Consider the following 24,827-nt stretch of genomic DNA (forward strand, 5'->3'; position numbering starts at 1 on the left):
CCGGATGGAGTATTTCTGGAGTCGGCAACTCATTCCGGGAACCTGTGATCGTATATGGATAACTTGGCTAAATTTACACATTATCACCAAGTGTATTGCATGCATGTGTGCTAGCTTGTAGAGAGGTAAAGAAAAATCTAATGATGACAGCGTAATGATAGTAATGCCGATGCCCGTCCCGTATACAATTGAAACATTCGGAAGATGAATTAGAATGGAACAGTAACGAGAAAGATGTCAAGACTCAAAGCCAATTTGGCACTATATGACGTTGAAAGAACTACCTCCCGCCTTCGCATCTAGGTCGACAACGTCTTGGAGACCCATGACCTCAAAGAAGGCCTTGGGATCCATGCCCTTGGCCGACGAATGGTCAGTGCCAGTCTTCTTCAGGGATTTCATGGCAGCACGAATGCCATGTACGGCAGCGACGCAAGATACGAGTGAGAAAACTGGAAGTAGGTTCAGACATCCCTTCTCATGTAGGTAGTGTGCTCAACTTACTGATGACCTTGGCACCGAGAGCCTCAGCCTCTTTAGTAGTGAAGGAAGGCGTTAGGCCGCCGGAAATAACATTAACAAGAACGGGTTTAGGCTTCAAGGCTTCGACCGTGGAGGCTAGAAGATCAGCAGTCTTGACGCCTTCGATGAAGCAGACATCGGCACCGGCATCAGCCGCCAACTGCAATCGATATACGGCTTCTTCCATGCCAAGCACTTGAGCGGAGTCGGTACGTCCAATAATGACCTATTAAGATACATGAGATCGTATATTAAGAATCGCGAAGCACCACTTACGAAGTTCGAATTACCAGGGAAAGAGTCGCGAGCAATGACGGCTGCACGAATACGGGTGACGAATTCCTCTCGGGAAACAACTTGCTTGCCAATCAAGTGACCGCAACGCTTAGTTTGCACTTGGTCCTCGATGTGCATGCCAGCAACACCGGCACGGATGTATTGATAGACTGTACGAGCAACCATAGCAGTACCACCGAAGCTGAATTGTGCAAATGTGTTAGCCGAAATGTCTGTACATGTGAGATGTACTTACCCAGTATCAGCATCAGCAATAACAGGAGTGGTTGGACTTAAGCTGCAAACCATCTGTGCGCTTTGAACGAAGTCGTTCAATGTAGCAATGGCAAGGTCGGGCATGCCAAGACGCGAAGCGGTGGTTGCTGCACCACTTTGGTATAAACAGTCGAAACCAGCTTCGAGTGCGCAACGGGCACTAATGCCATCACAAATACCAGGGGCAATCTGGTAGGACAACTAAGAACACCTTATGCACGGAGGAGACATTTCACTTACAACAATACCTGGCCTAGCAAGCAATTGACGAAGACGAGTAGCAGCGTCAGGAGAGAGTTCTCCTTCCAGGAAGTTCTCCGGGTCGAGACGGGGGTTGTAGTAAACATCAGCTTTACGCGTCGTCTGGGAGGTCGTAGACTGGGAGCTGCCCTTATCTTCTGACTCTGCATCAGGACTGACTTGGACGACTGGTGCTTCGCTAGAACCGGAGCTCTTGAAAAAACCAAGACCAGGTGCCATTGAGAAGAAAAATTTGGATGTGTAGAAACGAAGAGTGCGAGTGAGCAACAGCTTGAAAAGCTTGAGGGTTGAAGTTCAATGTGGACGGGCAGCCAGGGCAAGGAAAGGAAGGGGGATGATATCGATGGTAAGCAATATGTACGGCCTTATAACCTTCGGGTGATTTACATATCGAATATTCCGCGGCAGCAAAAAACCGTAAACCGGCAGAAAAAGGGTAACGTATACGGCGTCAAGGGTACAGCTCATACAGACTGTTTCAGCCACATTCTCTTTCGTTCAGTTGAGATTCGATTGGATTTGGACATGGAAACAAATAAAGGTGTTGCGGAGACAAGCGGGGGAGAGAAGATGATGAAAGGGGAAAGCACGGGACACCTATCAGATTGATGCGGAGCCAGGAGAAAACGGGAAGAGTGTGAGGGTCTTGGCAGCATATAGTACTCCGAGAGACACATTGCCGGCAGCCAATCGAAGTGCGAAGCGAAATTCCCGTGAGGGCGCTAACTCAGGGTTGAAATCAAGTTAACCCGAGGCATGCAGCAGAACTCACAGCTCTAAATCAGCACATCGGCACTGATCAACAAAAGGAGCATGCGAAGTAGCATGTGGAACAGCTTCAAGTTGGAAACCGACTACCGGTGCACATACTAGAAAGGACGGTATTTGAGCGGAGGTATCACTCGGTTAGTAAAGATTCCCTAAAATAGTTATGTCAATGTTCTAAATGCTTCCGTGGGCTTGTGGCTAAGTTTTCTCACGGGCGGAATCCCACGTGGCATCTGATTGTACTTTGAAGTCCGGATGGACGGACACATTAATTTTGTTATCGGGGGTTTTATGCATGCCAAGAGCACCACCACCAGTCTAGAGCTCGTGCAGTATAGCTCACGTCAAACTTGTATACGACTGTTTACTTTTACACACAAATGGAAAATCGGAAATCGGAAACCTTCGAGAATTATGGTTTTGGTCACGGACGAATGTTGACAGGGATGTTCTACTCGTTTCCGTGTGCCAAGGTTGTCACTTGCCCAATACCTGAGGCCTGATCTTCGGGCTCCGTCCAGATCGAATCTGCAACACAGTCTATGTCTGCATTCCGTGGGTCCCGCTCAGCGATCAGCGCTCAGCGCTTAGGCTGCGAACACCTCGAGCCTGAGATACAAGGACGGAGTTAGGGGGTAGGCATCTAGATGGATATCCTGATGGTGACCATGATTTGAACACAGACACAATTGACCGGTCCAGCCTTGGGTCATTTCTCACAGGTTCGTGATAGTCGAGAAATGTGCAAAAGGACTATTCAGAAGGTGAGCGAGCACGTGCATGGTGCCACCTATCGTACTTTCACCCAAAGTCCGTATGCGTGCGCCATTTTCCCTTCCATCTTCCGGTCTATCCCCGACCGCAGTACTCAATCCGATCCGCTAGTGCGCTCCATAGCGGAAGACAGTCTACCCCTAATGGCATACTCGACGACGTAAACTGCGCACGCGATATCCCGCACACTCCGCTTGGAACATTCAAAAACTCGATAAGATCAGTTCTAGCAACACTCGGAGATACTTACTACCCCATTAAAATCGAACATTGCTGACATGTCTCTAATTTCTACTCACACAGTCGCCGAGCACGCCACTGTTTCAAGCTGTTGGATAATCGTTCATGGTGCGTGCATCGCGCAATGTCTATTTATTCGGCACCAAGTGCTTACTAACATATTTCACAAGGCAAAGTGTATGATGTTACAGATTTTCTGCCCGGTACGTCACTGGTGTCATAAAATGGAATGTTTCGCATTCTCATCGCTCGCCGCCGGTTTTCCAGAACATCCTGGTGGTAGCAAGATCATTCTGAAGTATGCTGGTGCGGATGCAACGTAAGGATCACTACATTTATACATAGCCTAGCCTATTGAGGAAGTCACCGGCTATTGCGGAATATCAGTGAAGCATATGACCCTATTCACCCTCCGGATGCCATTACGACCCATCTACCCAAGGAAAAGCAGTGAGTAGTGGCCCATCAGGACTTTCTGGAATGTATTAATGACCGAGTCGTGTGATCTGCGCAGCCTTGGCGTTATTGATCCGAATACTGTAGTCAAAATTGTCAAGGAAGCCACTGCAGAAGAGAATATTCGCCAAGAATTGATAGCAACTCGGCCCTCCCTGGATGAAATCGTTAATCTGCATGATTTCGAGGTTAGTACTTGGCGTCAGCAGGATCCCATGACTTAACCACATCTTTGAAAGGCGATCGCAAAAGCAATCCTCTCTCCTAAAGCATGGGCTTACTACTCCTCAGCGTCTGATGATGAAATCACCATCCGGGAAAATCGCGCCGCATACCAAAGGCTCGTCCAGCGTTATCCTTAATTGATTTTATTCTCTAACGTTTTCTAGAATATGGTTCCGTCCCCGTATTCTTCGTGACGTTTCGGTTGTCGATTGGTCGACAACTATTCTCGGTCAGAGATCCTCGCTTCCGGTATACATTGTAAGTACTTGGCATTCTCATGGGTTGTAAATGGGATTGGACTCACATGGATCTGCCAGTCTGCTACAGCCCTTGGCAAGCTTGGCCATCCAGATGGAGAACTCAACCTCACCAGAGCAGCCGGCAAGCATGGCGTAATCCAGATGGTAATGGAAAAAAATTTATCAATTTGATGCTGGCTATTGTTGACTAGCGACGCAAAGATCCCAACACTTGCATCTTGCGCATTCGATGAGATCGTTGATGCCGCGGTCCCCGGCCAGGTCCAGTTCCTGCAGCTATATGTCAACCGTGACCGAGAGATCACAAGGAAGTATGTCCAACATGCTGAGAAGCGTGGTGTCAAGGGCCTCTTCATTACCGTCGACGCCCCTCAGCTGGGTCGGCGCGAGAAGGATATGCGCATGAAATTCGTTGGTGACTCAGGGGTTGCAAAAGTCCAAGAGAATCAGTCCGGAATCAGAAAGGATGAAGGCGTTGCCCGCGCCATATCTGTAGGTGCAAGCAAATCTTACGTGACGGATGATATTGAATGCATTAATCAAGTCCTTCATTGATCCTTCCTTATCATGGAAGGACATTCCCTGGTTCAGGAGCATCACCAATAGTCAGTGCTTCTGGGCTGACTAAGTTATATCTCACGCTTTCCTCTCAGTGCCCATCGTCCTCAAGGGTGTTGCTACACCTGAAGACGCACTCATGGCCTACGACTATGGTCTTGCTGGAATTGTGCTATCTAATCACGGTGGCCGACAACTAGACACGGCTCGATCCGGTGTCGAGAACCTGATGGAGGTTGTTGCCGCTCTCAAGACCCGTGGCCCTTGGCCCAACCCTAAATTTGAAGTCTTCGTTGATGGTGGCGTTCGGAGAGCCTCCGACGTCCTCAAGGCTATCGCGCTTGGGGCATCTGCCGTTGGTGTTGGTCGAGCATTTATGTACTCGTTCTGTGCCTATGGACAGGAAGGCGTTGAAAAAGCGTTTGAAATCATCCGGGTGAGTTGATCGGGCGATGACAGTATGCATGTCTGATAAGGTTACCCCCAAATATAGGATGAGCTGATGATGAACATGCGGCTTCTTGGCGCTCGTACCATAGATGAACTGTCGCCTGAAATGGTTGATGCAAACGCCCTGCACTCGCACGTCGGTCTCACACCTCCAGATAACCTATATAATACTACATGTGAGTTGATGCCGTTTGACCGTTTGATCGCTTTATGTTCCTTCTAAATATGTGCTTCGAAGATCAACCCCTGGCACTTGCCCAGTTCAAGACCAAGCTGTAACATTGGGGTCCTGTATTTGAGTTTTATGTATCTTTGCTCTTGAATCTTAAGTTTAGTGATGTGCTGCGGATTACATAAATGATGTCCTCACCCTATATCCCGGCGAGGCAGATACTAAATTGCGGAAGACCGTCATCCGAGTGGCCAAGTGTTATTTCAACCATGATTCCGTGTACTGTTGATCATGACGGTAGTGGCTTGATCTTGCAAGGCTATGCATGGGAGATAAAAAATAACGCCGAGGTGTGACAGTTGACAGTTAATATATATTTAACAAAAAAAAAGAGATCGAGGATAACCGAGCCTCGAGGATATTAGAGCCTATCATGATGTCACCCGTGGGCCGCGAAACATAATTAAGAACCGGCGCAAGATGCCGGGCATTGACCAAATCGGTCATAGTCATTCATGATAAGAGTTCGTAAGCCAAGCCTAAGACTAAGTTAAAGGGGCACAGCTATTTTAACGCGGCCACACAGATAAGCTTATTACATTAAGACCCCCCATACTGGAAAACAGCGCACGTGATCGGTTATACCAGTTGGCGCTTCAATGATGTGCATGATCTTAATTGCCTATCTCGAAATACGACCTTCGGAGTGGCGGAGTGGCACTTTGTCTGTTCCTTGAAACTCATCTGAGGTTCCAGCTCACTTGAACGTGAGAGCTAGGACTGATGCGGCCGGTCTAATTCACTGGATGGCTTTGGTGCGGTATCTTAAAGGTGTAGCGCTGCGGCGGCTGCGCTGTGTACCTTGTGGGTACTACAATCATTGATCCTCGATCAGCGCGGGTCGCGGAGAGTTCCGGTGATTGCATCGCGGAAAGGGTAGATGGTGGTCAAGTCTTCTTTTGGTAACATTGCAATGTTATTGATTTGACCAATGAAAATTCAGTGGCGGAGTTTTCAACAATCCGATGTTCAAGAGCTTGCAAGAACGTTCATCTTTCATTCTGCTTATGGTGTTATGAGCGGGCATTATGAAGATAGTGTGAAAAGTGGAAGCTCTCAAAAAAGCGCCATTCTTGATTAACAAACTTTCAACAAAAAGCACAGGCTGAAGAACGCGCAAATAATAAATAAATAATGCCATAGACACCCGGGGGGAGGGGGGGTGGTTTGGTACAGCATTAATGTGGTTTGACGCGGCGCAATCTGCTGGACGTGGCATGCGAGTGGGTCTTGACGCGGAATAGGTAAGTGTAGAGGTTGACATTAGTACAGAGGCTGCGGAGAACTTGTCATGCGGTATAAGTGGTGTTTCACCCGGCCCAAACGAGGCTTGACACGGTACGGTAATACTTTACACTGCGTCTGAAAACAAACATTTAGAGGCAATACAAGATGCACAGTTTGATACATGTCCGACTAGCCTATTCGCAGATAGATATCGCTAATTCGTCCGACTGCCATTGTATGCGTGCCTGAACCAACATCGCGGAAGCATGCCAATATCCCCGATCCTGTGAGGCCCTCCAGGAATTGAAATATACTTTCCTCCGCTACAAACAATTCCACGATCCGTTATCGGCAGTCGGCGATGTTGGGTCCAAATGTTCGGCGGCAAGACCACTGAGCGCTCATGATTACACGTTCGCAATTTGATATAACTGTAATATGACCGGGCCATCTGTTACGCGGTAAGATGGTCCGCTTAATGAGCGAGACCGAGCGGTAATTGCATGTTCACAATTGTCGATTGATACGAACGTAGGATGATCATGCCATTTAATCTGGCCATAGGCAGTAAGATGGTCCCCTAGATGAAAACGAAACAGGCGACCTATCATCTTCAGCCATCTACTCATTGAGACTGTAGGCCGTCCGAACTCAACTGTTTGTCTCTAGAGGGTAATGTATCATGATGCAGTCGCCAGATTTATGTTTACTGCTCCACACGGTGGTATATGGTCGCGTCGCCAAGTCCTAATTTTTGCTTCGCGATCTGCCGTTCAGCAAGTCGTGTCGTCCGTGCTTTTGATATGTAAGACCACTTCTTCATGAAGAATGTTGTCCCCCCATTTATTCCTGTTTGCCTTTGGTATTATACCAACAAGGCTTTGTATCATCACTTAGTGAAAATATCCGAGGCTATCGTGGAGGCGTCAAGCACCACAGGCATCACCAAGCTCGAATTAGATGCAAAATGTGGCCAAATGCTGCACCGATGACCTTCAAGAGAATGATGGAGCCACCAGCTGTTACACGGTATAAAGCACAGTTCGTACTGAGTGAGTGTTACCTGAGCACGTTCCACGCTAGATCTGAGCATGCGCATAATTTTTGTGGTTACTCCGTAAAAATGACGGTGGTCACTAGAGTAACGACAAAAATCCTGCTTACTCGAAGCAATAACCTAGATGCACAGCTGTCACAGCAGCTCTTCGTGCACATTAAAGTATCTGGACATGTAATGTTAACTCTGCAAGTGCAACTGATAAGGATTGCGTACCGCACGACCTTTCCTGTTCCACGACATGTTCCTGCACCATCATTTTCCCATTTCACAATCCACCGTCCCACAATCTCGCCCGCAGCATTGAAGGTTTCCGCTATCGTTTCTTCCTCGCCCGGTGCGCCACCTTTCACCGCCATGAGTGCGTCCTCTTTTGGAGGTGGCAGTAGGACACTTTGCGCGAGCGCCCACTTTGCAAATGGTCGCTTCGTGTCTACTAAGAAGTCAGCGTCGTACACGCGCGTGACGAGCTTTTTCAGCGTGAGCGTAAGCGTGGTCATCTCGATGCCTTCGATACCGCCATTGTCGACTGGCGAAACCCTTTGCAGGTCGATGACGTAGGATGCGCCGGACCACCCAACGAGGGCGGTCGAGATAGAACTTGTGGAAAGTGCGGTCATGGCTAGAACGATTCGAGCAGATAGAGGAAGCGATGATTCGACGATGAAGATGAATGGGGTCATGATACATGACAGACCCAAGGATGTCAGGGAGAAAATTTTGAGACGACGGAATGTCTGTGTAAGTGGACCATGGTAAGTAACCGGCTCAGCTTGGCTATCTCCAGAAGAGGGTGCTTTTGTCGACAACGCAGCATCGTCTGCTGTTGAAGGTGATGTTGAAAGATGTCTACTCCGGGCAGTGAGTTGTGGCCGCTGCTTCTGCGGACCACATGACGTGGTCCAAGAGTTCAAAGCTCGTGCAGATCTGTAGCAAACTACGGAGCTATTGAATGCAGCAAGCCGATGGGCTCGATAGCTGGCTAACCTGAAAGTAGTGAGCTGGAGCATGTCAATGACGAGGGTTAGGTTATCATGTATTTGCGTATGTTCTCTGGTAATATCTTTATTCCGCCGGCGTTTTGCGTCAGCCTCGATGGACGTGCCAGTGTATTATTCTAAAGCCGAGTTCATCGAAACTGTAAGCGACGGACACAGCGGAGTCAGCCAGTTGTTGACGCTGATCTAGGACACAGGAAACAAAGTCTCTCGAAGAGCCACCATAGCTGGACCTCAGAACATCATTCTCGGAGGAAAGACTATTATTTCCAGCGGCGCAATCATTCGGGGAGATCTTCGCAGAACAGGTCCTGGTCATGCCGTCGTCATTTCCCTTGGAAGGTACTGCCTCGTCGGCGAGGGTTGCGTTATGAGGTACGTCTTACTTGGAGGTAGCATATGCGTCTAACTTGGAGGTTTTACGATAATCCAGGCCACCATACAAGACGTATCGCGGAAATTTCAATTACTACCCAATGAAGATTGGGGACTATGTTCACATTGGTGCGAACACCGTCGTCGAAGCCGCGACGATTGGGAACCATGTTGTGATTGGAAAGAATTGTGTTATTGTAAGTCTTCATAACTCAGGCTACGGTGTCTTCTGAGCATATTTTTCAGGGAAAGTTTACGATCATCAAAGATTGCGCGCAGGTCGCGGATAACACTGTCATTCCTCCCAACACTGTTATTCCAGCTCTGGCACTATTTTCTGGCTCGCCAGGCTAGTGATTTTTAATGTTGGCTTATGTCTCGTGACAATGTATTCTCACAGGTCGCTTTATCGAAGATTTACCGGAGTCGACACAAGAAATGGTTGAATCCCAGACAAAACAGTACTACAGTCGTTTCCAGCCTTTAGAGCGATGATTAGACATCGTGACCGCCTACTAGGCTTAGCCCACTTACCATCACTTGTATTATCAGATCATCATATTTATCATATGTCACCTCTGGGCAGTCACGGTATTTTGCATTGCACCTGCCCTACAGTAAGCCTATCAGCATCTCGGCTATGCTACTCGTTTCCTTCTCCCATGATTCTCATCGACACTGCCTCCGGGTCAAGCTCGAATTCCCGCCAACCCACTCCCACAAGTTGAAGTAATAATATCAGTGTGTACCATCTCATGATTGTCGAACCGCTGCTTCTCTAGACGTTCTCTTTTCATATTCCATTTTGCAAACCTGATTAGTACTATCATGTAACTTTTCCTGGTTTTCTGGACTCGTTTTTTAACTTCGTCTGTATAGATTTTCCTTCATGCGTGGGTATCGCGGAGTGGCGTATGTTGTCCCGAGCACTCTCACAATATTATTTCCGAAGGACATAAACGCCGCGGCACGCTCTGATTCCGATTTTCGTCGCTTCAAGATGTTCGTCGGATAGACTACATCCATCCGATCATGTTAACAGGCTAGGTCTATTGGCTTTGCCGATGCAGGCACGTCCGTGCTAGCGCAGGGTCGACCGGCGGCCTGCTCCTTTTATCCATGCGAATTCGCCTACAGTGGGTCCGAAATTGCAACGATTAGTACTGCAGCCTGAGATGCCCGGGCCAGACCTTCCAACGCACTTTCTCTCAAATTCTTATTCCCGCAGGAGCTTTCTTTTCTAGATTGCTTTCTGTTACGACACGTTCTTCCTATCAAACACGATATGAGCATGACATTCTCGTTTTATTCTGTGGGATCCGACGTTAATATGCAAGAACGTCCAATTGTGTGGGATGAGTCACGTTGAAGTTCATTACAGGCTTGGCAGTCTTAAACTTAATCCAAGTTATGACGATTTCGTGCGAGGTGCTCAACTTAGGCTTAGTGGGATTCCGTTACCCGGACCGTCCGAGCCTGATCACTGTAGTGCGATTTGGGGCTACTTTGCAGGGCTATCATGATGTAGGCGGGTTTCTTTTCATTAAGTCGAAAGTAAGATGGGGCTGATGGATCGCACAATCTTTATCGCGAGGTTCACGTATGTCCGATCTAACTCCCGACTCATCTCTGAGCATCACGATCGAGACTCGTCGACGGTACGGATACCTCGGCACCGGTGCGAAATCCTCCCGCGATGTAGCTTGATGGAATTTGAATACAGACTCTTGAGTCGTTCTGATACTGCCAATATCTGCGAGTCAGGATTTTTAGTACTGCTCTCAATTAGATTGCAATTGCAGGAGATCCTCTGAATGCGAGAAGCTCACCTTTTATTCAGGCTCCACATTTCGGTTCGGTTCGACATGATAAACACGTCACTGTATGATTGCATGCTCGAAAAAAGAGAAATTCCTGGTTATGAATAACAATATATTATCATGTAGGTACTGATTATCAATTTCTGTGCTACAGAACTATAAAATTCAAACAAATTGTCGATCGAGGGGTCTAGGTAAGAGTGCAAACCCACTATATGTACATCATCTACTTGGTTCAGACTCTTTGACTTCTCGTGTTCGAGGTCGCAACGAGGCAAACAACGGCTTGCGTTTCTGTAATGGGGATGGTGGTTTGTTACCACCATCGCTGACAGCGGAGTTGGCATGTTTGTGGTCACGTTCGGGAACGACGGTTAAGAAATTGATGATAACAGCCCACAAGCTGTTGGCGCTTATATGACTGTGCTCTTGTAGGACAGCTTGATCAGCAATCCGCGCGAGCCGTCGAGCTTCATCTGTATCTCGCCGGGATACAATACTACTTGGTGGTGGACGCTCGTCCACGTCCAAAGCCCAAGCCCAAAACCAGCTGGCAGAGGCAGCTTCTAGACCTTCTTTGATACCTTTCACAGTATCGTGTGCCTTCCCCTTGCCATTTTTGGTCTGCGAACCATGCGAGTCTTGAAGTTGTGCAATGTTCTTCAGAACGTCTCTTCTCGAACGCTCCAGGTTGCGATGACGTTGTTTCTGGATGGCGTGTCGGTCTTTTGCGAACTTTTTGTCGAATTTAGCCTTCCCTTTCATATAGCGTCGCACGGCGAGTTCCGAAAGAACTCCTATAATTTCCGGGGGAGTATGAAATGCGTCCAAGTCTGCCTCTGGTTCCAGTGGTCGAAGTACGCCGGAAGTTGACACTCTTTCGCGAATCATGCCTTCCTTCCAGGAGGGGAGATTCTGCAAAAGAATTAGGGACATCAGCAGGGTTTTCAACAACACAATTTGTAAAACATACTTCGTCATCGCAATATATCCTACTCTCTCCTGCAAATCGCTGTACTGTATCAGCGAAACCAGACGCACTGCCCTTAATCCCCTCGCCCCCCAAATTTACATTATCCGAAGATCGATCTCGCAATGTGGATTCGAAAAGAGCGTTGTCAGATGCAGATTTTGGCACACTAGGTCGAGACAATGGAGGGAGAAGAGATTTGGATGAGAGCGGCGAAATACAAGCGGAATCAGGAACATTAGACGACGCCAGGCTATTTGATTTGCCCTGGACGCGATTTAGGAATTCAGGCGTAGATAACGCACGGGAAAGCATAGAAAACCTCCCGATGACGGTGTGAGAAGGTAAGGCGCTAGTAGTAGGAGAGACCATCGGACTGGACGAAGATATGGACAATCCGTTCATTCCTGTAACGTGCTTTGTGAAAGATGCAATTGCGCGGTAGCAAAATTTTCCTGGGGTAGTAAAAGAGAACAGGACCGGTAAAACATGAGCAGTATCTAGAGCGAAAGACTTAATTTTAGACCGCAGCGTAAATGATATCCTTACCATCGTAGACCTGTAGATGAACTGCAGTTGGACTAAAACGGTCTTCTATCCCTTTGAGTGGTGGGTAAAGAGAGCGTACTTCTTCCTTGAGGGGATAACGTGAAGGATGAGCGGCTTTGTGAGCCCTTGATAGGTATTTTAAATGCTGAACAGGCTAAAATGTTAACGACTCACGAATAGATGGCCTCGTCTCTCAAAACCTCCTTGTCACTCACAATGAAAAGCAAAGGCGGCAAGCCACCCAGGTACGAGAGGGCGGGACTGACAAGTGGATGTCCCAGCAAGCTATTCTGGGCGTACATGTGCACCTGCTCTTCTATCACCAACAATTCACCTGAATTGGTTAGAAGGCGTATGACCTGATCTTCTTTCTTGTAGACTGACGGTAGCGGAGCAGTAGCGCCCACGTCAACAGGCATTTCACTGCAGGCCGATCTTTCGTCCTCCCCGGTTAGGTTAATCAATGACGCGCCCCTCGAGTCCTGGTGCACGCTGACATTTGGGGAAGCTTCACTGTCGTGCTTATCTTGTTTCGATTCAAGGTGGACCATCTGACGTATCCGCTTGCGCAGCCCAGAATGGACGGTGGTGGTCATTTCATCTGACGGCGGAGGCCACAAGGGACTAGGCTTCTGAAGCGAAAGTCCATATACAGGAATGACGTCCTGAGTATTATGGGGTCAGTATACTGCGGCACAGTTCCGCTGATAGCGTACCGTGGCGGTGTTGGTGTGAATACTTGGGAAAGAGTGAGTTAAATCGCACCAAGGAGAAATCAAGATCCCTCCTGCAGGTAATGGGAGTCCAGTGTCGCGCAAAATTTGTAACAGTGCGAGGGTTAGACCGCCCCCTGCGGAATCTCCTGCAACAACAATATGTGCTGGCTGTAGTGGCCGGTGGGGCGCATCAGAAGGAGGTTTGATCAAGTAAAGGTCTACAAGGGAGGGCCTTTTAGAACTTTGTGCTCAAAACTTCCGAAAAGACCGTACTGACAAGCAGCAAGAAGATCTTGTAAGGCACAGGGAAAAGGATACTGCGGAGCCAGGCGGTAGTTGATAGCTAGCTTCTGCTAAGTGACAGTCAATGCGGTAGTGATGATGACTTACCAAAAACACGGCCGTTGATCTTCCTTGCATGCCGCTGGAGACTGTATCTGAATAACTCCCCGAGTTAACCGATGAAGGTGCTAATCGGGAAAAGAATGAATCAACCTTTCCTGATCAACGCTCCCAAAATAATAACCCCCTGAGAACTGTCATCGTATGCTTTTGATTTAAGCAAAGACACAGCATACCTCCATGAGCGTACAGTATGCAGCGCATTTCATCCATTTCTTCCTTGTAAATATTACCCTCATTTGAGCTGGAGGCTGGCAGTCCACTTGAGGCCTGGGTATCGCTTTCGCTGGTGGGTATTTCCGTATTTGAGCTCTCTTTATGTTTCGCTTTGTTCCGTTTCTTCGCCTCTTGGTAGTCCTTGTGATCCGTGATCCACTCTGCATCGATACTAATAAAGGGAACTGAGTTAATGATGCCTGATTCACAAGTGCAGATATTTTTACCCTTTGACTCCACGCACTTGCCACCACTTTGTACCACCCACTAACCGCTTGGCGAGTTCTTCTCCACCAAGCGCTTGGATGACGTAGGTGGCAGCCTCATCGCAGCAGGATAATGGGACTAGCAAACGGACAATATGGGATGAGGGAAGAAACGGTGTCCGGTTGTTTGAAAATGCTTGGACTTCCTCCACGGTGTGACTGGGTCACTGTCAGACACGAGTATTCGCGATCGGGTTTGTGCACGCACTATGTCGAAGCCTCGAGGAAACTCTGCATCCCACCCTAAGCTTGGGGTACTCGAATGATTCACTCCGAAACGTACCTTTACAATATTGAATGCTTCATGGTAGAGAAGTTCATCTTGGTGCAACTGTGTTGCAAAGTTGGACTGTTGTGCATTCTCCTTCTTGATACGATCGAAGTAATGTTTGACCAACGTTTCTAGTACTAGTGGTCCCAGTCGCAGTCCCGCCTTGCGCGTCAGAGAGTTTGACATCTTCCTAAAGGCTCACCAGGGTGAAATGGTGCGATTAAATGCCTCAGGCTTCCGTCGACCCTTGCCAGGTGACGGGGCGCCGCGTACAACTGAGAGCCGACGAGTTAATCTTCTAACCAGAAAGAAATTCAAAGAACTGTAAGCTGGAACGTGTAAAAGTCGAGGCGACCTTGTTTGGCGCGGTGGTCATCAAGTATCCGATGGAACTGTTTGGTAAGCTCGGGACCAGCCCAAACATACGTCAGACTGGTCACGTTTGAATTTGAACTTTGGTGCGCTGCCTTGCAGAATAATAAAATAACGATCGGATTAACTATTTATATTAGCTAATCGTAAATTTCACAAGAATCGCGTTGTTCTCAGTGATCAGATCGATCAAGCAGCGCCCGCTCAGCCCGACGGTCAGCAAGAATGCTCAGCGCGCTCACGGTTTTCACATGACTTGTCTCGTATGTAATCAAACGCTTCACTAGCAAGTAACTCTGACTACCATTGTACTATGTACAATGTCTCCGTAACTGATCATCAACTGGCCCCACAGTACCTCAAAAATCGTCTGAATCTTGACTCATCCCTTGAATCCTCATTGTAAGCGTCTTGGCAACTCGATATCTAACTTAGGATGAACACAATGCGGCGATCCTTGAAGCGAGCTTTGACGTGCATTCGTTTTTCTTGTCTACCATGTACAACTTCGTCACTATGGTCCATTTTCCCCACTTGGCAGGGCACGAGGACTCTCACCTTGTCCGGGAAACGTACTTAAGTTGGACCTGCTCAGGCAGTATGGCACTCATCATCTAGATTCTGCTTCCTGCCTGCTATACATCTCAACTTGAAATCTATCCACCGATACTCATTTTTATAGTCACCCATACCATCCTCCAATGGCTTTTAATCTCGCAAATATCCATGTACCTAATCTGACGGGAATGGTCGTGACAACCGACAATCACGCATTCGGCAGTGGAAACTTCGCAGACGTTTGGAAGGGAATCTACACCGTGCGAGGTCATAGTTATACCGTACGTGCTACTCGGTCACTGGTGGACGTATAACGCACTCATATTCACTCATCAATGTAGGTAGCTGTGAAGATCTTGAGACCATCACTTCTGTCAGACAGGTATCTTATGGACAAAACCATACGGGTATGGAGATCGTTTATTTATAGGTCATCCTTTTTGCTTAGTCTGCCTTCAGAAAATTTTGCGAGAGGCAAAAGTTTGGAGCACGCTGAATCATCCCAACGTGGCTCGATTTATCGGTGTATACTATCAAGATATACGGGGGTATCCTATCCCTCGTCTAGTATCAATGTTTTATAAGAACAGAACACTGAAAGACTGTCTGGTACATATCCACAACGACCACAGATTGAAACTTGTATGTATCAATGTCATTCATAGTCGCTCAGATTCAATGATGTCTGGACAGCTTCGCCAATTTTTTTCTGGATTAGAATATCTGCACTACAAAAGAGTCATCCATGGAGACCTCAAACCTGTCAGCACACATTTTCCATCTGCGGGAATAATGACTTATACTCATTGTAGACAAATGTTCTCATTGACGACTCTTGGAATGCAGTTTTGACGGACTTCGGCCTTTCCCGTGTCCTCGAAGCTTCTGGTTTCACGACGACTAATGTAAAAGCGGTTGGCACGTTCCGTTACATGGCGCCCGAGTTGATGAATCCAGTGAACCCTTCAGCAACAGCACCGCTACCCACCGTGCAATCGGACATCTGGTCGGCAGGTATGACGGGTCTAGAGGTGCGTTAGAAAATCATTGTCACCAAAATTGCAGATACTGAGTGTGTTACTAGATTTTATCTGGCAATGTGCCGTACGCCGATCAGAATCGGGATGGCGAACTCATCTATTGTATCTGTAGAGGGAAAATACCCAACAGGAATCTTTACCTTCGTGTGTCAAAAGATATGTGGTCAATGCTGACGTATTGCTGGAAAAATGATGGAATGCGACCGGCTGTATCCGAATTGAAAGGGTACTTGGATCGCATCCATCCTGGTTTGCAGTAAGCTACATAGTGAAACTGTCACATATGTAGATACATAACGTTCTTCACTACATAGGTTATATAACACGGACTTGACGAATAATGCTATAGTTTTGGTTTTATGTCAATAGTGAAACCATCGTCTTCTAAGATCGACTTTGCCAACCGACCAACCAAAGGAAAGAATTGTGGGTGAAGGAAAGCTTTTTCTGAGCTCGCCTGCCGCCGCGCATATCTGGCAGCAATACCTTGCGATATTATAGCAAGCTTAAAAACAACCAGGTCAATATATACTATCCCGTACCTGGGTATAGTACGTACCCGGAAGAGTACCCAACTACGGACAAAGACCATCTCTTTAATGGGATATAATTGGTTGGTCAGCCTGCAGTACTCGCGCTCAAGGTCTTCTAAGGGTATAGGGACATCTTTTGTAGCATTCTTGAACGGCCTGATGATTGTAAATTCAGTGAGCAGGGAATCCTTGGGTATATGACGAGCGTCGATTGCCCATGGTTGGGTAAGGTTCGCGAGGTCAGCAAGCTACGCAGTGAATTCAGATCAAAACGCAGAAGACGGTGATTGGTGAACGTACTGGACTACCTAGAGTACATAACTCCCAGTCCAGTATGCCAATTATCCGGTTTTCTGTTGGATGAAATATCATGTTGTCAAGCTTGTAGTCCCCATGGACAATCCGCAGCCCAGTTTTACTCTCGTCTGGGAGGTGTCTCTGGTACCAACCGACCATTTCTTCAAAATACGGAATATTTCCTGTTACTTTTCCTGTCTCGATATCTATAGCCTGGGATTGAGCAACCGATATGCGTGTAAAAGATTTGATTTGACGGGGGAAGTAATCAGTCGTAGGACCAAAGTTCTTGAGACCTAATTGGAATGGGTCGAGAGAGGCCAATGCTGCCAACGAGCGGATAGCTGAGAGCCAGCTTTAGGTAATCAGGCTTAGCATCTTAATACAATAGAGAGATGGCAAAAAGTACCATTCTCTTCGATCCTGCTGTGGCAGTTCCAGCAGCCTGGTGTCCGTGAATATTCGCCCTTCGAGGTACTCCATGATATAGAAAGGAGTGCCAATAACGCTACTATCCTCGCACAGGACAAAAGGTTGCGGGACAGGGACTATCTGCTCTGGCTTTGTGGTTGGACTGATGTTGTATCGATGCAGCGCGCTTAACATGCGGTATTCGCGCTCGATTTGGTGAGCAGTTGAGGACAACAACTGACCCGCTGGCTTTTTTCGCAACACAAATCGTGTCGCACTGAGGAGGCATAATTTAAATGGGACCTAATACCTGACAGAGGACAAGCTTATACCTTGCGTCGGTCAGGAAGTATGTGGGATTGGACTTAATAGTCCGATGTCATCATGATGTAAGCCTGTGTATATTGAATTATGAGCGTACCTGTCCAAACTATCCTGCCAGTCAACCTGCAATCTCTCCTCGATAGATTGCGACCGTACCTTGAACTGTTGTACCTGTACGGGAATAGTGACAACCGGCACATGGACCTCCAGGTATGTATTGAGCTTCTTGATGTCGATATTGGCGCGCATAGCACCATACTCGCCTCCAGTACTTTTTGGCGCGCTATCAGTCATGATATCGAAGATTTCGAGGTTGTCAACGTTGAACGTTCAATTCAAGGGGTTGCGGCGCTCCACGGTGCGCCCGAGTCACGCTGGAAGGCCGGAATGTGGCCGTGCCTGAACTTTCACACTGGGAGAAACTGTCTTAATGATTTTTATGTAAATTCCCAACCCACTAAATCCTTTACAAAATCACAATGATGAACGTGTTGAAAGTAGTCGTATGGATTGTCAAGCTACTTGTGCATGTACGTAGTACTTTGCTTGCCCGAATCCCGAACGTTCCACGTTTTCGGACTCTTTTTAGCTGATGTAAGCGTTACGCGGACTCCCTAAAATTTTGAATCACCGTGTCCAATTTGCTAGTCACCTCTTCGACCTCTTCCTCCATGTTCACTGCAGCTCGTGCCTTCCGTAGTGTTGCCCGTACCGGCAACTATGCCGTGCGTAGTTAAGTCATTTTACTGTCCGATGCACTGACAACCCATTTTCAACAGGCTCTATCACGGTCTTCGATCGCGAGGAATATGAACACCAAAGTTTCCGGTGAGCTTCGTATCTCCACTCTCAGCTCAAGTTGCTCATTTGCACTGTAGGACCTGTCGTCGGTATTGACTTGGGTACGACAAACTCATGTGTTTCCGTCATGGAAGGGAAGACGGCGCGCGTGATTGAAAATTCCGAGGGTGCCCGAACGACACCCTCCGTTGTTGCATTCACGAAACACGGCGAACGTCTGGTCGGCTTACCCGCAAAACGCCAAGCTGTCGTCAACCCTGCCAACACTGTCTTCGCATTCAAGCGGTTGATTGGTCGGCGATACAAAGACAAGGAGGTACAGGAAGATGTAAAGCATTGGTGAGTCTAGTGTTGGACATACTGTGTAAAAAGTTGTTCATCATGGGCAGGCCTTTTACTGTCGTAGAAAAAGCCGACGGTCGGCCAGCGGTGGAGGTTGAGGCTGGTTCAAAGAAGCAGCAATACGTATGTCTCTTCCTCTCCTGGATCCATTGCTGTGTCCTCAAGTTATCTTTCCTAGTCTCCTGAAGAGCTGTCGTCCATGGTTCTTGTAAAGATGCGTGAGACCTGCGAGCAATTTTTCAACAAGAAAGTCAAGTAAGTTATCTATGCGTAGCATGAATCTCGGCTCATTCTTCTTAGCCACGCTGTCATTACGGTACCCGCCTACTTTAATGATGCACAACGACAAGCAACAAAGGATGCTGGTCAAATCGCAGGTCTCGAAGTGCTGCGGGTGATCAATGAACCTACCGCAGCTGCTCTTGCTTATGGTTTGGATCGCTCTGATTCGTCAGTCATTGCTGTCTATGACCTTGGAGGTGGTACCTTTGATATCTCAATCTTGGAGATGCAGAAGGGTGTCTTCGAAGTCAAGTCAACCAACGGCGATACTCACCTTGGCGGTGAGGACTTCGATATCATTCTGCTCAACCACATCTTGGCAGAGTTCAAGAAGGAGTCTGGCATCGACCTAAGCCAGGACCGCATAGCCATTCAACGCATCCGTGAAACTGCTGAGAAGGCCAAGATAGAGCTTTCGTCAACATCACAGACGGAGATCAACCTCCCCTATATCACCGCCGATGCATCTGGTCCCAAGCACATCAACATGAGGCTTGGACGTGTGCAGCTGGAGAATCTTGTGGAACCTCTTATCAAACGTACCATTGAGCCGTGCAAGAAGGCTCTTTCTGATGCTGGTGTGAAGGCCAGTGAAATTGACGAGGTCATTCTCGTTGGTGGTATGACTCGTATGCCCAAGGTCTCCGACACGGTTAAGAGCATCTTCGGTCGCGAGCCCAGCAAGGGTGTCAACCCTGATGAGGCTGTCGCTATTGGTGCCTCCATCCAGGGTGGTGTGCTTGCAGGCAACGTTACAGATATCCTGCTCCTTGATGTAACGCCCCTATCGCTCGGTATCGAGACCCTCGGTGGTATCATGACCAAGCTCATTAGTCGTAACACGACCATCCCAACAAAGAAGTCCCAGGTCTTCTCAACTGCTGCTGATGGCCAGACCGCCATCGAGGTTAAAATCTACCAGGGCGAGCGTGAGCTTGTCCGGGACAACAAACTTCTTGGCAACTTCAACCTCGTTGGCATTCCCCCTGCTCCCAAGGGCGTTCCTCAAATCGAGATCACCTTCGACATTGATGCTGATGGTATTGTCAACGTATCTGCCAAGGACAAGGCTACCAACAAGGACCAGTCCATGACCATCGCCTCATCTTCCGGTCTCAGTGATAAGGATATCGAACGCATGGTTTCAGATGCCGAGCAGTTCGCCGAATCCGACAAGGCTCGTCGTGATCTCATTGAGGAAAGCAATAAGGGCGAGTCCGTCTGCTCTGACACCGAGAAAGGTACGAATTATTTCTTGATTCCCGGATCCTGCTAATATGCGTGCCTATAGCCATGAATGAGTTCAAGGACCAGCTCGACGCCACCGAAAAGGAGAAGGTGACCAAGCTTGTTACTGAGCTCCGCGAGCTTGCTGCCAAGGGTCAGGCTGGCGATGGCGCTGTTACCTCTGAGCAGATCCGGGAGAAGATTAACGAGACTCAACAAGCTTCGCTCGGCCTCTTCCAAAAGGTGTACGAGAAGCGGAATGCTGAGAACGCTGCCTCAGAAAGCAGTTCGGAGACCAAGGAGGAGAAGAAGGATTAAGCACCTTCGCCCATCTTCCCACCTTAGCCCTTGTTCCGTCCGCGGCTCGCATCATCTTTGCTGCATCTTGGTTTCTTTCATCGCATCGCTCTTTCGTCACAACACATTCATCCACTCTGCACTCACGCCCACACGCATCTTCTTAGATTAAGAGAAAAGTACCGCTCAGACATACTTTAGTACTTACATGATTCTGATTTGTACTCGGCCGCTGCACAGTTTATGTAGCAGTCGGGACATATCTGCTTTTTATTATCTGACAATGCCCTCCCCGCTCAGTTTGTATGTATTTGCATAGGATTTTTGCGCCGCATCACATGCAATTATTTCAGTGGTGCTAATGAGATTGCCCCAGCCTAGGTCCTGCATCAGAATAATTGTGCTTGCTGCATTGCACAGCCTACATGTATGAGCTACATGGTGCACTCGATGTCCTGAGGACCGTTTGTCCATGCTCGATAGATTGTTACTGCCCGCGGACTGGCTAAAATGATAATGTCTGCTTGCTCATTCCATGCTAAGGTTCATTAGTCGGTTTAGCTTGAGAAATTCAAGTAATGGGATTTTAATCGGGACTCTATCAATCCCAGCCACTACTTCCGCTGAGCCTCAGAGTGACACCCTACGAAAAAATCTATGAAGTTGTGCTATGTTTGATGCAAAGACATCTACTCTCCCAAATCGTTGTGCCATGGCTCCATTGATGGCACTTACTTTGACACGTTCTTCCCTCACTTGTTGTTCTTCGTGTACCGTCTTCTTCCACCGAAAGCCGGCCCTGTTGATCCTATTTCAACCTCCCGTGGTATTTAAAACGATTCCGGTAGAAAAGCAGGAGAGTTAGGAAGAACCTGAGATTTCCGAGGGTGTTGGAGAGACAGGCAGCACTCCGAGTGTCGCATGGAAAGGAGATCAAGGATATATGGGTTTCAGTAGAACGAGACTGCAAAAATGGCAAGAGACCGCAAAGATATTTACATCACGCGCCAACATCTTACGCGAGAACGAGGCCCGTGAAGCCCGCAACGAGAGTCGCGCTGACCAGCGTCACGCTACGTCAGACGCAATCTCAGACGACGAAGACCTTCAGGATATCCCCAAACCTGGCCCTAGTCAGGTCCAGGAACTCATGATTCGATACGCCTCTAATGATACATATCAAATGCAATTGATGCCCAAGTCTTCAGCAATGATCATCGCAGCCCGCTCTCCGATGAGAAGTGCCGTCGAGTACGTGTTCTATGTATATCATCAGAATCGCACATCAACAATCCCTTGTTCAGTACCCACCGTGCCAACGTTCAATGGCGAAATAGACATATCTGCAACTTTCAGGTTCGACACGCCGTATACATTTAGCCGAGCATCGACTACTCCTTGATCTGCCTCCGGTTTCATGGCACAGGTCCCAAGCTACAGATACAAAGATCAGATATGGAATTATGAAAAGTTCGGCCGTACACACCGAGTGATATGTCGTTTGTACTGATGTTCGATTCGGTATTTTACCATGACAGTGGAGATAGCAAGTCAGTACTTACCGATGTCACGGTGGAATCGATCGATCGCCTCGTCATCTTCGGTAGTGTAGAAGATGTCAGGCGCATTCAAGTCCACTGGTTCGGAGGCTTCTCTGCAACCTGCAGCGCTTCCCTCTGGGAAATCAGGATGACCGGTCGTGACTTCACCTCGGTAGGAAGCCATGCGTCGAAAAATTTCGCGTGTCTTTTTGTACGCGAAGTTAAGAGGACCAATATCGGATGGACTGTACGGAGTGTCGGAGTCACGCAAAGTGCCTTACAATGAAAAGCGCCCACTCACTCATCTAGGAAACCAGTTGTAAAGTCCATTCCTTCTTTGCCGTTCTCTGTCACGTTGATATGAACACTTCCGACAGACGCGGGGTAGAGCTATTGAAGGGATTCAGAAAGAAATCACGCGGGAGACGGAAATCAGTACTGTATAATAAGCGGCACTCATGTAATTGCGAGGAGGAAGGGTACTCGAGAGCGGCCTCGAGAGCGGTTGAACATATCTGGTTGTCATGAGCATTGTCGTATCATCAAAGCCAATCGATACTCAATACCCACGCACCCTGAAAAGATAGCAAATATTGCAACAGCCTTGTCTAGGCGGTCCTGGAAGAACTCCTTCCAGCGTGGTTGAAAAGCTGGATCCATGGCTTTCAATTCCTCGTCATCAGGACGCCACTTGATTTTTGAATCGAGGCCACTGGGATTCCAATCAGCACGATACCAACAGTGATAACTTGCACCGACTTTTGTGCAATCAATGACTTGCCGCTGCTGTTCCATTGCGCAAGACTTTCTACATTTGGGTAGTTGTAAAGTGCTGCAATCGTAGTGAGAATATGCTTACCCTGTAGAATAGTACTCTCCCCACGCCAGAGGGGGTCCATGGTAACAGCCTCGTCAGCAGCCAAGTATGGAACGAAGACGAGATTGTGATCTGACTGTCCTCAGCCAAGCTCTTAGAATAAATTTAAAGCGCACCTTGATAATTTTCTCCGACGCCAGGCAAATTCACCACTTGCTCAATACCGCATCGCTTGAGGATTGCCTCGGCACCAATCCCAGACCTCTCCAAAATGGTCGGGGAACCGAACGCCCCAGCAGAAATAATAACAAGTTTCGATGCTCTCGCAATACTTGACGACTGATCCGCATCTGGGCAGGACACTGGGTCGTTGATGAACTCAACACCTACAGCACGCTTGCCTCTTTCATTTGAAAAAGCCGTCAACCGTTTGCTGCAGCTGCGATCCCAGGTGGCCACTTACTCGAAGATGATGCGTTTGACGCGCTTTCCATCCCAGACGTGTAAATTCGGGTTGTGAGCTTGGTTGTAGACATAGTGGTGAGCGGTGTCTGAACGCCTTCCCGTTGTCCCGTCAATGTACCTTTTCTGCATGGGCTAAATATTCCCAATGAACTACGAGTACAGGGACGCACTTCTGACATGGCTGGGACAGATCTGGTTAGTGGTCGCAGATAAGGAAGATAGATCATAGCTTACACTGTATGTATTGCATGTTTCTAAATCATCGGTATCATCGGCATACTGCCTCTTGTGATAGGTCGTGCCAACCTGGATGAACTCGTCGGAGATACCCACTTTACACCCACCAGAGGACACTTTGATAGGTCCGTCATAACCGTGAGTTGGACGATCGGGCTGCACCTCATATGTCTCCAGCTATAAAGGTATAAGCAATTTGAACAAACATCTTGAAAACGAATTCGAGACCTTCTTCATAAGGGGAATCAAATTCTCAGATTCCCAACCATTGACTCCCCAATCATCATAGTCCGAAGCTGGTGCACGAGTGTATATCATAGCTGTCTAATTATTAGGGTCTTGGTCATCGTTGCAAGTATGCTACGTACAATTCACACATGAGCCTCCACCGACGCAACGACCGCAGGGAACGATTGGTACACGACCGTTGAGACGAGGAGATGGATTTCCGATGTTGAATGTGACTGTGGTGCTCGTGGGTACATGGTTGAAGCGAGATCGGAAGGGTTGCACATGAATAGGTTTATTGAGGCTGTGTTGACCTGCTTCCAGAATCAAGATTCTCAACGAGGGATCATATGCAGCTAAGCGACCCGCGACAACACAGGCTGTAGTACCACCTATACAGAATGACGCGTAAAGAGGGTAAATCACTACAAGATTTTATTTGCTTACCTCCAGCAAAAACGATATCGAATTCTGACAGGACTGGATGAAACATTAATATGGAGGGTTACTTTCAGGCTGCCCCCCGCTGCTTCCATCTTATAACATTCACCGAAGTGAAGTCTATCGTGGCGTCACATCGGTAGTTGGCGTTCATCAGGGACTTGCGACAGGTCACGATCAAGAACTGTGATGAATGGCAATAATGACTCGGACTCTGCTTTAAAGTTTAACTAGGCCGCTTCTCAGAGAACATGTCTGGATTCACCGTGACCATATAGATTCATCCTAAAAATAAGTGCCTTGATCGCCGTGGCTTCGAGTCAGCTCGGGACTTTCCTGTCCATCTCTGCACTCTCGAGGACCAGGCCATGCCCATTAATAGTGTACGAGAGACGACTTCTAGCTTGTCGGTGGGAATACCTCTGTTATTACGTAATAATACGGCTCGG

General features: G+C 47.9%; 9 protein-coding genes across 9 annotated transcripts; 4 read left to right on the top strand and 5 right to left on the bottom strand.

Moving 5' to 3' along the window:
* Window positions 1-85: 85 nt before the first annotated feature.
* Window positions 86-1,683, bottom strand: F5147DRAFT_270879 (phosphoenolpyruvate pyruvate domain-containing protein). Its single transcript, XM_041428955.1, has 5 exons — window positions 1,315-1,683; window positions 1,055-1,263; window positions 799-1,000; window positions 505-748; window positions 86-452 (listed from the first exon to the last, which is right to left on the bottom strand). The coding sequence occupies exons 1-5, from the start codon at window positions 1,552-1,554 to the stop codon at window positions 262-264; spliced, it is 1,086 nt and encodes a 361-aa protein (XP_041290731.1). The 5' UTR covers window positions 1,555-1,683; the 3' UTR covers window positions 86-261.
* Window positions 1,684-3,155: 1,472 nt separating this feature from the next.
* F5147DRAFT_775739 (glyoxylate dehydrogenase) lies at window positions 3,156-5,345 on the top strand (the record flags this gene model as incomplete). The annotated part of the gene is made up of 13 exons (XM_041441765.1): window positions 3,156-3,225; window positions 3,288-3,320; window positions 3,385-3,436; window positions 3,505-3,567; window positions 3,632-3,761; window positions 3,813-3,865; window positions 3,963-4,056; window positions 4,116-4,202; window positions 4,260-4,550; window positions 4,603-4,663; window positions 4,712-5,052; window positions 5,110-5,242; window positions 5,305-5,345. 13 exons carry the CDS (start codon window positions 3,156-3,158, stop codon window positions 5,343-5,345), a joined length of 1,449 nt encoding a protein of 482 aa, XP_041290732.1.
* A 2,272-nt stretch (window positions 5,346-7,617) lies between these two features.
* On the bottom strand, window positions 7,618-8,638 carry F5147DRAFT_270909 (uncharacterized protein). Its single transcript, XM_041428956.1, has 2 exons — window positions 7,799-8,638; window positions 7,618-7,748 (listed from the first exon to the last, which is right to left on the bottom strand). Exons 1-2 carry the CDS (start codon window positions 8,590-8,592, stop codon window positions 7,718-7,720), a joined length of 825 nt encoding a protein of 274 aa, XP_041290733.1. The 5' UTR covers window positions 8,593-8,638; the 3' UTR covers window positions 7,618-7,717.
* Window positions 8,639-8,657: 19 nt separating this feature from the next.
* F5147DRAFT_704793 (dynactin, subunit p25) lies at window positions 8,658-9,547 on the top strand. The gene is made up of 5 exons (XM_041437913.1): window positions 8,658-8,722; window positions 8,771-8,955; window positions 9,014-9,152; window positions 9,202-9,304; window positions 9,356-9,547. The coding sequence occupies exons 1-5, from the start codon at window positions 8,678-8,680 to the stop codon at window positions 9,448-9,450; spliced, it is 567 nt and encodes a 188-aa protein (XP_041290734.1). The 5' UTR covers window positions 8,658-8,677; the 3' UTR covers window positions 9,451-9,547.
* Window positions 9,548-10,867: 1,320 nt separating this feature from the next.
* Window positions 10,868-14,624, bottom strand: F5147DRAFT_270934 (uncharacterized protein). The gene is made up of 12 exons (XM_041428957.1): window positions 14,178-14,624; window positions 14,103-14,125; window positions 13,856-14,053; window positions 13,589-13,800; window positions 13,506-13,539; window positions 13,401-13,447; window positions 13,288-13,353; window positions 13,011-13,228; window positions 12,469-12,959; window positions 12,295-12,419; window positions 11,749-12,245; window positions 10,868-11,690 (listed from the first exon to the last, which is right to left on the bottom strand). The coding sequence occupies exons 1-12, from the start codon at window positions 14,349-14,351 to the stop codon at window positions 10,998-11,000; spliced, it is 2,778 nt and encodes a 925-aa protein (XP_041290735.1). The 5' UTR covers window positions 14,352-14,624; the 3' UTR covers window positions 10,868-10,997.
* A 415-nt stretch (window positions 14,625-15,039) lies between these two features.
* Window positions 15,040-16,437, top strand: F5147DRAFT_270965 (kinase-like domain-containing protein). The gene is made up of 6 exons (XM_041428958.1): window positions 15,040-15,376; window positions 15,437-15,502; window positions 15,555-15,737; window positions 15,789-15,857; window positions 15,908-16,126; window positions 16,180-16,437. Exons 1-6 carry the CDS (start codon window positions 15,239-15,241, stop codon window positions 16,393-16,395), a joined length of 891 nt encoding a protein of 296 aa, XP_041290736.1. The 5' UTR covers window positions 15,040-15,238; the 3' UTR covers window positions 16,396-16,437.
* A 41-nt stretch (window positions 16,438-16,478) lies between these two features.
* Window positions 16,479-17,994, bottom strand: F5147DRAFT_580127 (kinase-like domain-containing protein; the record flags this gene model as incomplete). The annotated part of the gene is made up of 7 exons (XM_041431527.1): window positions 16,479-16,640; window positions 16,695-16,916; window positions 16,969-17,320; window positions 17,375-17,653; window positions 17,709-17,740; window positions 17,798-17,806; window positions 17,857-17,994. 7 exons carry the CDS (start codon window positions 17,992-17,994, stop codon window positions 16,479-16,481), a joined length of 1,194 nt encoding a protein of 397 aa, XP_041290737.1.
* Window positions 17,995-18,577: 583 nt separating this feature from the next.
* On the top strand, window positions 18,578-21,169 carry F5147DRAFT_808269 (heat shock protein 70 family). The gene is made up of 5 exons (XM_041443394.1): window positions 18,578-18,840; window positions 18,891-18,966; window positions 19,022-19,098; window positions 19,144-20,366; window positions 20,417-21,169. The coding sequence occupies exons 1-5, from the start codon at window positions 18,629-18,631 to the stop codon at window positions 20,668-20,670; spliced, it is 1,842 nt and encodes a 613-aa protein (XP_041290738.1). The 5' UTR covers window positions 18,578-18,628; the 3' UTR covers window positions 20,671-21,169.
* Window positions 21,170-21,828: 659 nt separating this feature from the next.
* Window positions 21,829-24,430, bottom strand: F5147DRAFT_775746 (GMC oxidoreductase-domain-containing protein; the record flags this gene model as incomplete). The annotated part of the gene is made up of 15 exons (XM_041441766.1): window positions 21,829-21,909; window positions 21,961-22,083; window positions 22,136-22,155; window positions 22,212-22,435; window positions 22,492-22,580; window positions 22,630-22,705; window positions 22,765-22,902; window positions 22,950-23,139; window positions 23,184-23,410; window positions 23,471-23,590; window positions 23,643-23,653; window positions 23,707-23,886; window positions 23,938-24,029; window positions 24,078-24,329; window positions 24,385-24,430. The coding sequence occupies 15 exons, from the start codon at window positions 24,428-24,430 to the stop codon at window positions 21,829-21,831; spliced, it is 1,869 nt and encodes a 622-aa protein (XP_041290739.1).
* Window positions 24,431-24,827: the final 397 nt, after the last annotated feature.

This window comes from Suillus discolor, assembly GCF_016758755.1.
Source record: "Suillus discolor strain FC423 chromosome Unknown F5147scaffold_42, whole genome shotgun sequence".
NCBI classification, from domain to species: Eukaryota; Fungi; Basidiomycota; class Agaricomycetes; order Boletales; family Suillaceae; genus Suillus; species Suillus discolor.